At 42.6% G+C, this 16,216-nt stretch overlaps 1 protein-coding gene across 1 annotated transcript in view; it reads left to right on the forward strand.

Moving 5' to 3' along the window:
- Nucleotides 1-9,828: 9,828 nt before the first annotated feature.
- Nucleotides 9,829-16,216, forward strand: part of LOC111954177 (A-kinase anchor protein 7) — a 51,339-nt gene continuing 44,951 nt past the window's right edge. The window contains 4 exon segments of the mRNA XM_023973701.2: nt 9,829-9,848; nt 9,953-9,983; nt 9,985-10,209; nt 13,531-13,573. Of these exon segments, the coding sequence (XP_023829469.2) occupies nt 9,829-9,848; nt 9,953-9,983; nt 9,985-10,209; nt 13,531-13,573 (319 nt within the window).

Here is a 16,216-nt window from a genome sequence, read left to right on the forward strand (position 1 = left end):
GCAACATAAGATCACACCCATATACTGTAGACTTTAAAATGAGAAGTGAGAAATGATGTACCTCAATTGTGTTTTTCCTGTTTAAGCCACAAATGATCAATTACAGATTACAGACATAAATCCTAGTTCCAGTTGATTAGCATGATATGTGCTGTGATACTACCAGGGAATCAAACTGTCCTCTGTTACCGTCCCAGGATTGTTGTTTCTAATCAAATCCCGAAACATGGTGACAGATTTACCCCAAGGGATTAGTTAGAAGAATTATCACAATCCACCAACTGGCCTGTAGATATCAAATGCATAAAAAAACGAGTGTATTAACAGATACCCTAGCTGCTTACTCTTTGACAGCAAAGAGGTTGCTCTAGGTTAATAACATCCCCGGCGGTAGAAGAGCTAGGTCAGGTTCGCCTTCGATGCGGCAAATTCCAGTACATCTAGGTCTCCTTATTGCGGACCAATGAGGAGGGCTAGCGTTAAAGGAAACAGTGCATTAAGAGGGAGAGAGACAAAGTACTTGGAGCAGTAACTCTGTCACACTGTGTGCACGTAAATCCTGTTGATGCTATCATGGGGCAGAGTCTTGAACACAGCCAGCCTGGTTAAAAAGATTACTTTATAAGGCAGTGTGTTTGACTGATGATTGAGTTGACAGCAACTGCTCTCTTCATAACCTTTTCATGCAATAGCCTCTCTGTAACGTTATAAATGGATTCCATGATGCAGGATGACTTTGCGGTGTACAGGTGCCTGACAGTGGAGCCGATTGAATGTCTCAAATGCCATGAATTGTAATCCTCCACTTTATAATCTGTTTTATGACTGCACGCACATGCCTTTAATGACTGACATTCAGTACATACCACAATCAATTACACATCTTTGAGATGATTATGTACATTTCAAGAATATTTCAGTGTAAGAAGAGGTCTTTTGATTTTTGTGAAACACATGCACGGCTACAATTTACATGTAAAACATCTTAAAATGGCGGTTCTATGAATGATAGCTGTTGTATAACATTGCACCCCAATTTTCATTATTCTATTTACTATGAAAAATTCAATCACAAAACATGCTCTGTAACCAGAGCCAAAGTTCATGTGGTACACATATCCTGGAGGAAGGAACTGTGAGCAAATATAGGCGTTTCAGATTCTCACTCACCTCAGAGATTGTGTACTTAAATTGACATAGGCACCAAGAGATACGATGGGGAGATAGGTGAACGCCTGGAGTGTCTGTCTGCTTCTGTTCAGTTAAAGAACGAGTCGCCAAACTGGTCCTGCTATTACACCTGTTCCCTTTTTGTGATAGCAGGTATCTCCCCCACAATCTGAAACCAAATCCAGTGGTGTACAGTTACAAAACACAAACAAAGGCATTAACGATAGAAGGAAGAACATACATGAGCCTTTTTTTCAAGGCATTGTTTGTTTCTGCAAACAATACAGGTGTTACCTGGGGAGAGGATGGTGAACAAGGAAGAAGTATTGTGGTGTACTTTTAAAAGATTGTATGGAAATGTAACATTAATTAAACTTATGTAATATTTCAATACTGTATAAGCTCAATGTTGCATAATGACAAACTACTGGCTTGTTTAGAGATATGCCCTTCACTTCAACGTGTGTGACTTCTTTATTACAGGATGGTGTATATTATGTATTGATTTAATCAGTCTTTTCCTGACAGTTATTTAAATACACGAAGAAAGGCGACATACAGTTATAAGAACTCTATTCTATCTAGTTTGTATCTCGTTTGTTCTAGGGCTGGGTTGGGGTTGTACACTAGGCCATCTACACAGCATGTGTGCGTTACCGTGTCCTCAGGTCATCCGTTACAAGAATGGGTGTGGCCTAGTCTAATTGAGGTTAACAGGGCATAAACTGATACTATCACCACCTGCTGCTGGCTATTTGTTTTCAGGAAGTACCAGTACTCAGGCACAGAAAAGTGATTGACAACTTTCCAAAATTTGTGAGAAATTAGTGCTCTGAATTTAGCTGACCTTGTCTATACAATATTGTAATCACCTCACCCCATTATCATTTAGCTATTTTATCAGTTAACAGAAACACTGTGTTTCAGTTTCAGTAACAGTGTCAAAGCACAGTGAAGGTTAACGCTTGATCATGAATCAGTTCCATTAAATTACACATCAGTCTTTTGTACGGGTTTTTGTTCAGATCCCTGCTGCTCGGTCTGAACATTAACACGCATCTCTTGCGGTACGGATTTGGACGCTTAAGGTCCTAATCTTTCATATCAGAGAGAAATAATTTCCAAAAAACAAAACGTTAAATTTATACACACCTTTATAGGGTTAATGTTCCCACGAGGCCATATCTCCATGTTACATTACGTGTTTACAGAAGACAGAAGGACCACCTGTTATTACATGCACCCCGAAAACATGTATTGTATGTAATGGACGAAGGCTGCCAGAAACGTGTTGTCAATGAAAAAAAACTCGGCTTCAACAGTGATAAAGCCGGTTAAAACTAATATATATATATATATATATATATATACATATACTAGTTGACAACAGGAGTGCTGTTTTGAAGTAACTGCGCCTCCATCTTGGCACTCCCTCGCCGTTGTAATAAAAAAGTTATAGAAATGCATTTACTAATGTCTACATTTGTTTTTGCCACGTTCATTCTATTACAGACGTCTTAATGCTTACTTTTAAATTATATTATGTGAGCTAAATATACTCATTTAAATAAAAAATATGTAGAAAAACATTTATTAAGGTATACTTTTTTGAAAGTACTAATGTTACTGTCCCCACTACAACAACAAAAATACTTGAAAACATGTAATTTTGTCCTTGAAACATTTAAATGAAATACTGTAGAATTCCATTCATTCCTATGGAGGACAGGTTTTCTGAGGATTGCCAATGTGGCCTACCTGTAACGGTTTTCTTCGGTGGAAGAAGGAGAGGACCAAAGCGCAGCGTGATTAGTGTTCATCATGTTTAATAAAAGACAATAAACTGAACACTTCCAAAATACAAAACAACAAACGTGATCTGGGGCCTGTTGCACAAAAGTAGAATTAAGACATCCGGGATAAATGACTCAGCTGAGCTCAATGAAGCCAAAACATGTGCGTCCAGGCTTAATTGGTTGCACAAAGACCAAGCCAGGATGAGCAGACACGGATTCATTAAGCCAGGTGAAACCAATCCTGGATAGGTGCGCGCTCACGGCTCACTCAAATAGACCCCGCCACAGATCACAGATTAACTGATTTACCATGGCAACTAGAGCCGCGTACTTTTCCCCGTCGGAAGCACAAATCCTCATGGAGGCATACGAGGAGGTAAAAGATATAATTAAGAAGAAAGGGCAAACAACCGCCACAGTGATAAAGCAAAGAGAAAAGAACGTGGCAAAGTATTGCAGACGCCTGAATGCGTAAGTAGTGCACATTACACACTCACCGCTCCGCTGAAACATCACAATTACAATTCAAATATTTAATTCACATCTCCAAAAATGCAGTTGATACTGTAATTATGAAACGGTTAAATTTTAATTGAAATGCACTGCAGATATGAGTGAAATTGTGTAAAGTAACTCCATCACACTGTTATAAAGCTATGATACATTTTTTGATATTTTTACTAAAACAAGACAAAAATACCAAGTAATTTTGTGCAGTGTGACTCCATTAAATGTGTGTGTGGTGTGTGTGTAGATTAAACATGAAGGGCCAAAACGGACATGGCAGCAGGTCAAAATCAAATACAAGAACATTCTGCCAGAATGGTATGGTCCCTGCACTAATAATTTAACAAAGCACAAGCATATATTTGTACCCAGAAGGTGCCTGCTCACACATTGTCTGTACTGTTTTAGCAGTGAAAAAGAATTCCCACAGACAAGGCACGGGTGGTGGGTCACCAAAGGCTGACTTACCCCAGCAGAGACATGGCCTTTGGAGCTAAATAAAGGCACGGCCCGTCTTAGAGGGGATCCCTGGGGGGAAAGAGACGAGCATAGGTTCCTCCCAAGATGCCACCCGCTTCATTCAAGGTATGTCCTTCCATCTCTACATGGGATACAACCACATTCATATTGAATCAATTTGGACTGTCTGACTTTGGTTTACCTATTGCCTTGCAGTGTCTGCGCAGCACTGTGTTCCTGTTAGAGCCACCAGCACAAAGCACCAGACGATGCTGATCCAGTGAGTACTCCATCAAAAGGCATACTGTAGGCCTGGCATGTCTTGTCTACTAGCTTCAATATGAATCCGATTAAATGTGATAGGGTGAAGGCCCCAGTGCAGCAGCAACAGCACATTGATGGAAGACGATGATGAGAGGAGGAGACCATCTCTCTGGATTCCAGAAGCATGAGGTATCATGTTAAGACTGTGAAAGTACTATTTACTGTAACAATGGTGAGGAGTCCTCATCAAAATCAAAAAATCTAATTTCTTTTACAGGACCCAGATGCTATACAGTGGGAAACCAGCCTGGCAACATAGTGCGTATTAATAAAAGGACACCACATCCTGCCAAATTCCAGCTGCGCTAATTGTATTGTGTTCACAGAGCTCACAAGCTATCAGAAAGTTGTATGGCAACCACCTCCGGCGCCAAATAGAACTGGCAGACATAGACATGCAGTACAAGAAGAAAAGATGGAAAATCTTGCACTGGAGTCCGAAATAAAAAAGAGGACAATTAGGAAACTGGACCTTGAAATAAAAAAACTTGAGAGGGAGTGAGATATGCCTTCAATGTACACTGTATGCTAACTGTAACACAAATGATTAATCATTATTTTTCTTTCCTCCCCCAGCTCCAAGAAGATGACACAGCTCAAAATAAAAATTAGGTTATTTCTCGTAAAGTCAAGTGAGCCATGACATATGAGCTCTTATTGTGAGCACACAGGACGGTGGCATCTTTCTAAGGTTTTTTTATTTTCCCAGCAATCAGTACAACCAAGTCATCGTTATAGCATCGCCTCTTTTGCCCACCCCCCAGCACCAGGTGTGGCCACTAGCCTATATGAAGGCCCAAAATTGTGTGTTCCTTTCTGCTCTGACAATGGCATGCCCATTCGTGCGAGATGTGGTGGATGAAGAAGCACTTGTGCTGAGGAGAGCCTTCAGGCGAGAAAGGGTCTTCAGGACCGGTTGGACCCACTGGCCTTCCCTGATGACCATCTATATGAAGATACAGGTTTTCTGCAGATGGCATCAGGTATCTATGCAGACTACTGGGTCCCAGGATTAAGCACCGCACTGCACGGAGCCATGCACTGAGTGTGGAGCAATGGTTTGTGTGGCCTTGCGCTTTTTGCTAGTGGAGCCTTCCTGTACTCAGTGGGGATGCAGAACCAGCTGAACAAGGCCACAATTTGCCGCACAATAAGGAGGTTGTGTCTGGCTATCAAAGCATTAGCAGATGTCTTCATCTCCTCCCTGTCCACAGAAGACTCTTGACATCAAAGAGAGTTCTATAGGATTGCAGGTAAGAGGATCTACAAATTACAGGACAACTGTTTAACAATAGTAGGATACTCATTACTTTGTGTGACAGGTTTCCCCAATGTCATTGGTGCAGTGGACTGCCACCATAAGGATAAAGCCCCCTCAGGTGCCCATGAGGCCGATTTTGTGAATAGGAAATCCTTTCACAGCATTAATGTTCAGGTGAACATAACTTTTTGATATTGTCATTGACGAACACTCTGCATTGCCAGTGATGTGCATTGATTGGGTAATATTCCTCATCTTATGATTCAGATGGTCTGCAATGCTGACTGTTGTGATCAGCAATGTGTTGGCAAAATGGCCTGGCTCAGTCCATTGACTCCAGAATCTTTCGGGCCTCTGAAATTCTTCAGTGCCTATCACAAGGTAAGCCAACAAACCCCTATTATTAACCATCATGGCTGTGTCAAGAATATCACCTGTGTTTATGAGGGAGTAATGATGAGATTTTTTGTGTGACAGGTGAATTCTCTGGTGTGTTGCTGGGAGACAGGGGGTATGGCTGCCAGCCTTTTTCTCCTGACACCTTTCACAGACCCCCAGGAAGCACAGCAGGCCTACAACCATGCCCATGCCAGGACCAGGGCCAGAGTTGAAATGACCTTGGCCTCCTGAAGGCACGCTTTCACTGCCTTCACAAATTAAGGGTCAGCCCTGTTAGGCATGTGATATTACTGTGGGCTTGTGCTGTCCTCCACAATGTGGCCTGCCTGAGGAAGGAGAGGGCCCCAGAGTGCCACCAGCCATGACTGGGACAATCGGCGATCTTCCCTGATGACGACATGTTCGGCTGCTGAGGACCAATGATGTGTGAATTATTTTAGTTAGTATGTGTGCTTTCAATTTTGGTTAAATATGTCCTGCGGTGCAGAGGAATTTGGGTTTTTGGGTTCGTTTTTTTGACGAATTGGCCTCTTATGATGTTTGTGCGGTATACTGTGTGTAATACAAGGCTGCAGGGAGGCTACTGCCTCCATTCATTTGTCTGTTCAGTTGATGTGTATGGATTGTCCTGCATTTATTTAGTGGCAGACATGCAGGGTGTGTTATATACAGCCTTTAAATGTGTATGTATCATTTTGTATAATAGGCTTGGGATTCTGTGCTTTCCATCTTGTAGAGGCACTGTGACTTCAGTTTCGAAAGGAGCTGATGGTTTACCTGCTTTGTTGTCCTTATTCAATAAAGGAACAAATGTGTACACATTGTGTTTTTATATTCATATGGAATGTGTATTTGTTTATAATACAGAGTACTAGGGCCACACTGAAGAAAAGGATAAAAGTCATAAATTTATGAGGGTGGTTTCTTTCTGCAGAAAGCTACATATTGTTTTTACAGTTTTGATACTTATGACAATGTGATACTTAATATTCTGGCACATCAGCATGTCTTTGTTTATGAAACCATACTGAAGTACAATTTCACGAAATGCCCACATCTGTCATTTTAACAACTGTCCTCCTTTAAAACAACTGGTTACAATATTATGACTTGTGTTTCCCTCTGTGGCCCTAAAATTCTATCTTTTATATATATAGCCTTATAGTCTATGGGAAACTGTAAATTATCTAATGATAGCAAATCATCTAAAAATCATTTTTTATCCAAAATCATTGAAATTAATGATCACAAACGTTTAAATAATAACAGTGGGTCTAGTTATATGTGATAACAATGTATAGTGAGCAGTGAAATAACTATTGGTTTCCATTTGTGGTGACTGCTGACTGACATTAGGGATGAGATTAAATAGATCCTGGAATTTAGCCTGGTCTGGAGCAGGCTAGCTCCACAGAATAAATCTCCATGGTAATTTATACCATAACATATCCTCCTGCCCCCTATCCATCTTTAGTGCAACCGGATTACGGATCAATTGAGCCAGGATCACCAAGATATCCTGGCTTAATCCCTTATCCTAGTTTTGTGCAACAGGCCCCTGGTGCAGACACACAAAGACTGAAGACAACCACCCACCAAAACCCAACAGAAAATAGGCTACCTAAATATGGTTCCCAATCAGAGACAATGACTAACACCTGCCTCTGATTGAGAACCATATCAGGCCAAACAAGAAACCCCACATAGAAACAGAAAAACTAGACTATACCCACCCAACTCACGCCCTGACCACACTAAAACAAAGAAAATACAAAAGAACTATGGTCAGAACGTGACACTACCGTTGGCTTCAAAGCCAATACATAGCATTAGTAATCCAGGGTTTCTATAAATCTTTGTTTAAAACTCTACAGTAATTGTGCATTTTGCATTTGTGAAATTATTTTGGCGTGATATGAAAGTTGTGGGCTTTATATTTCTAGAACCGTATTGCAATTGAGAATCGATTCACATTTAGATTGAGTATTTGGCTGCCAGAGCCAGTCTACCTATGAAAATAACATATACAGTAGCTAAGGTACTTGGACCTTAATAAGCAGTAAAGGTAAGGTTAGGCTCCATACAAGTATTGGGCTAAGTAAAGGTTACTAATCAACATCACTACATCTGTATTTGAAAATGTTATATATTCTGAAGAGTGAACTATGGACACTCTTACTGAGAGTTGTGGCTGCTTTGAGTGATGTATTGTTGTCTCTAGCTTCTTGCCCTTTGTGCTTTTGTCTGTGCCCAATAATATTTGTACCCTGTTTTGTGCTGCTACTATGTTGTGCTGCTGCCATGTTATGTTGTTGTCATGTTGTGTTTCTACCATGCTATGTTGTTGTCTTAGGTCTCTCTTTATGTAGTGTTGTCTATCTTGTCATGATGTGTGTTTTGTCCTATATTTGTTATTATTATTATTTATTTTTTATCCAGCGCCTGTCCCCGCAGGAGGCCTTTTGCCAGGCCATCATTGTAAATAAGAATTTGTTCTTAACTGACTTGCCTAGAATGTCATAATATACCTAGCAAACATTTAAGTGATAATGCCCTCGAAGCCGGTGTTTGGAGGATTTATTGCGAGGGCCGGCAAACCGTGCCAATATATCCTCCAAACACCGGCTTCGAGGGCATTATCACATTTATACAACGGGTTACCAACATACTCAAATAATGATTGACACATTTTCTGAATTTTTTTTATTTTGATCAATTTATTCATACTATTTCATCCTTCCACGAGATATCGTCCAAATCTAGGGTTGCTAGAGACGTGACCCAATCGTTCAGTCTTTTTGTTCTATATCTACGGACGCGACCCAATCATTCGTTCCATACTGGCTGTCAAGATTCTTATCCCTTACTTGCTAGCTAGCCAACTACGGCTCACAAACAGTCACGTCAAAAAGTGCAGCCAGAATAACAGCAAAGTAGCTTCATTTGCATTTTTTAAACCTGTTTTCTAGTGATATTTATTTAGATACATCCATAACAATGTGCTAATGAGGCGGTGATTTCGCATGGCTTAGAAAATGTGCTCACTCGTCAGGACACTGTTGTTCAGAGGAGCGAGCCAAAAACACAGCAACAGTAACAGAATCACGTCAAACTAAAGCTGGAAAGATTGCAAATTAGCTGTGTTTTCTTTTACCTTTTAAAAAATCAATGATTTTGTATATATCCATAAAAATGATGCCAGGTGATTCTTGATTTCAACTGGCTGAGAAACGCTGCCTGCCTGTCTGTCTCGTTCCGACACATTCATTACTATGGACAGCAGGAGATCGAATTTCAATACTGAAACAATGTTGCAAATGTTAGAGAGACAGACAGCAAGGTTTATATAGATCTCCGCTGTTGAAAACGACATTTTTGTGTAAACGAAATGTGAGATAATGTCTAGATGCTTTTATAGTGGAAATGAAGTTATAAATTGCCTGGCTGGGCTGATGAGACAGTGGATTGTGCAGTCAGATGGAACAGAGAAAATAGGCACTTAAACGTCATAGATTTAGCCGGTGTTAATTTGTGGAATAGACACCGGCGGGAATGCGGTTTTAACCAATCAACATTAGACCCACTCGTTGTATAAATTATGTCAACTAACGTTTGTTTTTGTCATAAGCGTATGTAATTTGACCATTTTGAGCATCCGTTGTCTTGTGTTTACATGTGTACTGAGTTATGTTAGTTAGCGAGGAGTAAGCACACATTTTGCAGGTTTGCTGCAAAAAGTACCATTTAACTTTATGCTGAAAACAAATGCTGGACATTTTGTTTTTATTCTCTACAAAGCTAGCCTTTCAGTATGCTAGCGACGTTACTAGCTAACTTGAATTAGACGTATTTTAACAGATGGCAGGAGCTAGTTAGCTAAAGGTAGCTAGCTAGAGAGTAATATAAGACTGAATGCCACGGCTTGGTCACGCGTGAGTTAACTATCCTTACTCCAAATGCTATGTAGCTAGCTAACATTAGCTGGTTAGTCTCATTTAGGTTGTCCTGCTCAGACTTCACTTCTTAAATCTATTAGAGGGATTTGCCTGCTTCAAAGAATGCTTGCAGTCCGAGAACATCAATGTGCAAACTGCACGAAGCCCCACGCTAAATTTGACAAAGGAAGCTAATCAAAACGGTTTCTACTTTTCTGTATTACCTCAAGGTCAGGTAAACTTCTTTGGAATGCAGCCGGTCACTGGGAATGATTATGCTGTCGAGCTCGAGATGAGCAGCAAGGAACATGACAACGACCTCTTGCTGTCACCTGCACATGATCCATCAACTGATATAGTGCTAAATACGTCTGCTAGAATCCTGACTAGAACCAACAAATTTGATCATATTACTCCAGTGCTAGCCTCCCTACACTGGCTTCCTGTTAAGGCAAGAGCTGATTTCAAGCTTTTACTGCTAACCTACAAAGCATTACATGGGCTTGCTCCTAACAATCTTTCTGATTTGGTCCTGCCGTACATACCTACACGTACGCTACGGTCACAAGAAGCAGGCCTCCTAATTGTCCCTAGAATTTCTAAGCAAACAGCTGGAGGCAGGGCTTTCTCCTATAGAGCTCCATTTTTATGGAATGGTCTGCCTACCCATGTGAGAGACGCAGACTCGTTCTCAACCTTTAAGTCTTTATTGAAGACTCATCTCTTCAGTAGGTCCTATGATTGAGTGTAGTCTGGCCCAGGAATGTGAAGGTGAATGGAAAGGCACTGGAGCAACGAACCGCCCTTGCTGTCTCTGCCTGGCCGGTTCCCCTCTCCCCACTGGAATTCTCTGCCTCTAACCCTATTACAGGGGCCGAGTCACTGGCTTACTGGTGCTCTTCCATGCCGTCCCTAGGACGGGTGCGTCACTTGAGGGGTTGAGTCACTGACGTCGTCTTCCTGTCTGGGTTGGCGCCCCCCCCCCCCCCCCCCCCCATTGGTTGTGCCGTGGCGGAGATCTTTTGTGGGCTATACTCGGCCTTGTCTCAGGATGGTAGGTTGGTGGTTGAAGATATCCCTCTAGTGGTGTGGGGGCTGTGCTTTGGCAAAGTGGGTGGGGTTTATTTCCTTCTGTTTGGCCCTATCCGGGGGTATCATCGGATGGAGCCACAGTGTCTCCTGACCCCTCCTGTCTCAGCCTCCAGTATTTATGCTGCAGTAGTTTATGTGTCGGGGGCTAGGGTCAGTCTGTTAAATCTGGAGTACTTCTCCTGTCTTATCCGGTGTCCTGTGTGAATATGAATTTAAGTATGCTCTCTCTAATTCTCTCTTTCTCTCTTTCTTTCTTTCTCTCTTGGAAGACCTGAGCCCTAGGACCATGCCTCAGGACTACCTGGCATGATGACTCCTTGCTGTCCCCAGTCCACCTGGCCGTGCTGCTGCTCCAGTTTCAACTGTTCTGCCTGCGGCTATGGAACCCTGACCTGTTCACCGGACGTGCTACTGTCCCAGACCTGCTGTTTTCAACTCTCTAGAGACAGCAGGAGCGGTAGAGATACTCTTAATGATCGGCTATGAAAAGCCAACTGACATTTACTCCTGAGGTGCTGACTTGTTGCACCCTCGACAACTACTGTGATTATTATTATTTGACCAATGTCATTTATGAACATTTGAACATCTTGGCCATGTTCTGTTATAATCTCCACCTGGCACAGCCAGAAGAGGACTGGCAACCCCTCATAGCCTGGTTCCTCTCTAGGTGTCACGCCCTGACCTTAGAGATCCTTTTATGTTCTATTTTGGTTTGGTCAGGGCGTGAGTTGGGGTGGGCATTCTATGTTTTGTGTTTCTATGATTTTCTATTTCTATGTTTTGGCCGGGTATGGTCCTCAATCAGGGACAGCTGTCTATCTGATTGGGAACCATCAGGGACAGCTGTCTATCTGATTGGGAACCATACTTAGGTAGCTTTTCCCCCCACCGTTCTTGGTGGGAGGTTGACTTTGTTTAGGGCACATAGCCTTTGAGCTTCACGGTTTGTTTTGTATTGTTTATTGTTTTGTCGGCGTCATTTGAGTTAATAAAGAGAACATGTACGCACACCACGCTGCACCTTGGTCCACTCCTTTCAACAGCCGTGACAGAACTTCCCACCACCAAAGGACCAAGCAGCGTGGTAAGAAGGAAGACTGGACATGGGAGGACATTTTAAATGGCAAGGGATCCTGGACGTGGGAGGAGATCCTGGCCGGGATGGATCGCCTGCCCTGAGAGCAGGTAGAAGCAGAGAGGAAGGCGAAGGCAGCAGCTAAAGCGGAGCGGCAACGTTATGAGCGAACACGGCTGGCAAGGAAGCTCGAGAGGCAGCAATTTTTTTTGGGGGGGAGGCACACGGGGAGTTTGGCAGAGTCAGGTTGGAGACCTGAGCCAACTCCCCGTGCTTACCCTGGCGAGCATGTGACTGGTCAGGCCCCGTGCTATGGGGTGATGCGCACTGTGTCTCGGCCGAGCATTCACAGGCCGGTGTGCTTGGTACCAGCGTCCCGCATTTGCCGGGTGGAAGTGGGGATCCAGCCAGAACGGGTGGTGCCAGCTCTGCGCTCGAGACCGCCAGTGCGCCTCCACGGCACAGTGTATCCGGTGCCTCGGCCAAGGTAGAGCCCTCCTGTATGTCTCCCCAGCCTGGTGAGTCATGTGCCTGCTCCCAGTGCCAGGTCTCCTGTGTGTCTCCCCAGCCTGGTGAGTCCTGTGCCTGCGCCCAGCCCGGAGCCTCCAGAGACGGCCTCCAGCGACGGCCTCCAGCCCGGAGCCTCCAGCGACGGCCTCCAGCCCGGAGACTCCAGCGACGGCTTCCAGTCCGGAGCCCCCAGCAACGTTCTCCAGTCCGGGGCCCGCAGCGAGGGTCCCCAGTCCGGGGCCCGCAGCGAGGGTCCCCAGTCCGGGGCCCGCAGCGAGGGTCCCCAGTCCAGGGTCGGCGGCGAGGGTCCCCGCACCAGAGGTGCCACCAAAGTGGGGTGAGCCAGCGGTGGAGCAGGGTCTGCGTCCCGCACCTGAGCCGCCGCCGCGGATAGATGCCCACCCAGACCCTCCCCTATAGGTTTAGGTTTTTGCGCCCAGAGTCCGCACTTTTGGGGGGGTACTGTCACGCCCTGACCTTAGATCCTTTTATGTCTCTATTTTGGTTTGGTCAGGGCGTGAGTTGGGGTGGGCATTCTATGTTTTGTGTTTCTATGATTTTCTATTTCTATGTTTTGGCCGGGTATGGTTCTCAATCAGGGACAGCTGTCTATCGTTGTCTCTGATTGGGAACCATACTTAGGTAACTTTTTTCCCCACCGTTCTTGGTGGGAGGTTGACTTTGTTTAGGGCACATAGCCTTTGAGCTTCACGGTTTGTTTTGTATTGTTTATTGTTTTGTTGCCGTCATTTGAGTTAATAAAGAGAAAATGTACTCACACCACGCCGCACCTTGGTCCGCTCCTTTCAACAGCCGTGACACTAGGTTTCTTCCTAGGTTTTGGCCTTTCTAGGGAGTTTTTCCTAGCCACCGTGCTTCTACACCTGCATTGCTTGCTGTTTGGGGTTTTATGCTGGGTTTCTGTACAGCACTTTGAGATATCAGCTGATGTAAGAAGGGCTTTATAAATACATTTGATTTGATATAGTTGCTGCTGAGGAAAGTCACTTGCATTGCAATGTGAAGGAGCTCATCGCCCCTGGTAATAAATATATATATATATATATATATATAACCTATTATCATCACAGAAATGCGCTAAATGAGTGGAACCTGGTCTCTTTGATTCCAAAGTTTGAGGGTGGGGCGTGACAGCTTTTCATTGACTCTGTGTAAAACAGCATCTACGTCTTCCACATTGTAATTTGGAACAGCGATTGAGGAAGTCGACTAAACCATTCCATTGTTTCTGCAACTACATCCCCCTAACAAGCAATGTTTACAATGTGTTCTACCCTCTTGTGGCTTTGAGACTCTATTGACTCTTGTCAAGGAGTGACATTTAAGTAGTCCAACCTCAATGGAAAATTGAAAGACTTAACTTCACTAGCTACTTGCTGTTTATTATCTATGCATAGTCACTTACCCCTACCTACATGTACAAATTGCCTCGACTAACCTTGCACCCCTGCACATTGACTCGGTACTGGTACCCCCTTTATATAGCCTCATTATTGTTACTTTTTTGGTTGTAAATATTTTCTTAATTGCATTGTTGGTTAATTCTTGTCACTACAGGGGGTGCTGTTTCAACTTCGACATTTTGCGTCTCCAAATTAAACTGCCTCGTACTCAATTCTTGCTCGTACAATATGCATATTATTATTACTATTGGATAGAAAACAATCTCTAGTTTCTAAAACCGTTTGAATTATGTCTGTGGGTGAACCAGAACTCTTTCTACAGCGAAAATCATGACAGGACATGCGAAGGTCAGAAAAATAGTCTCTGTTCTCGGATCAGTTTAAAGCTCTGTGTTGTGTGCCCTATGGATCGAAATGAACTGCACCCGCCTTCCCCTGGATGTCGTAACCAATGAGAAGTGGAATGGAGTCTCTACGTATTTCTCAGAGTTTATAAAAGGCAATGGAGTGACATGTCCGTCTTTTGTACGCTCGCCAAGACGCAAGAGAGGACATCAGAATGGCATGTTTGAAAAGCTCTTGTTATCAGCCTAAGATATATCCGTCTGTAATTTAATTCGATATAGGTGTTAGAAACATCATAACGAAGTTATTTGAAACCGATTTATATCAGTTTATGCGAGTATATTGCTATTTTCAGAAATTTCGTAGGATTGCGTTTGAGGATTTGGACATGTGTGTGCCACTAAGCTAATGTTAGCTGCTAGTTCCGAAGTTGAAGTGGACGTTTTACAACAAAGCAACGATTCTTTTGGACAAAAGGACACCTTGCCCAAGATTCTGATGGAAGCTCGTTCAAAAGTAAGAGCTATTTATGATTTTATTCCGTATTTATGTGGAAAAATGTAAACGCATTTTTCGGCCATTATTGCGGCACTAGTCTGGCTGTAACGCACACTGTATGTCTAGTAACGTTAATTTTAAAAATCTAAATCAGCGGTTGCATTAATAACAATGCATCTTTCATTAGCTGTCCAACCTGTATATTTTTAGTCAATCTAATCGATAAATATCGTAACTTAGGTGCCCTTCCAAGATGGCGCCGGCCAGAATGCATTCCATGTTTTGACTGATACATAGCATAACCACGATTTGTGATGCTAAATATGCACATTTTCGAACAAACTCTATATGCATTGTGTAATATGATGTTACAGGACTGTCATCTGAAAATTCTAGAAGGTTAGTGAAAAATTAATATATTTTGGTCGTGTAACGTTTTCGCTCTTTTTTGCCTTGAATTCAATGCTGGGTGATGTTAGCTCATTGTGGTATGCTAATATAACGATATATTGTGTTTTCGCTGTAAACACTTAGAAAATCTGAAATATTGTCTGGATTCACAAGATGTTGGGCTTTCATTTGCTGTACGCTGTGTATTTTTCAGAAATGTTTTAAGATGAGTAATTAGGTAATACACGTTGCTCTCTGTATTATTCTAGTCGCTTTGGGTGAGTTTTGTGATAGTGGCTGCAATGGTAAACTGTGATTTATACCTGAAAAATGCACATTTTTCTAAAAAACATATGCTATACCATAAATATGTTATCAGACTGTCATCTTATGAAGTTGTTTCTTGGTTAGTGGCTATATATATCTTTATTTAGTCGAATTAGTGATAGCTACTGATGGAGTAAAAAACTGGTGGAGTAAAAAAAGTGGTGTCTTTTGCTAACGTGGTTAGCTAATAGATTTACATATTGTGTCTTTCCTGTAAAACATTTTAAAAATCAGAAATGATGGCTGGATTCACAAGATGTTGGTCTTTCATTTGCTGTATGCTGTGTATTTTTCAGAAATGTTTTAGGATGAGTATTTTGGTAATTGACGTCGGTCTCTGTAATTATTCTGGCTACTTCCAACGCTATTTCAGATTGCAGCTGCAATGTAGAACTGTGATTTATACCTTAATATGCCAATTTTTCTAAAAAACATATGCTATACCATAAATATGTTATCAGACTGCATCTTATGAAGTTGTTTTCTTGTTAGTGGCTATATATATCTTATTTAGTCGAATTGTGCTAATGCTAGTCAGCTTTTTTACTGTGGGGGTGCTCCCCCGATCCGGGTGGTAGCAGTGAGATTAACTTCATCTTGCTACGCATCCCGGATCCGGGAGCACCCCCCACAGTAAAAAAGCTGACTAGCATAGCCTAGCATAGCGTCAACAAGATAATACTAGCATCTATCTCTCTTCC

This window comes from Salvelinus sp. IW2-2015, linkage group LG28, assembly GCF_002910315.2.
Source record: "Salvelinus sp. IW2-2015 linkage group LG28, ASM291031v2, whole genome shotgun sequence".
In the NCBI taxonomy this organism is placed as follows: domain Eukaryota; kingdom Metazoa; phylum Chordata; class Actinopteri; order Salmoniformes; family Salmonidae; genus Salvelinus; species Salvelinus sp. IW2-2015.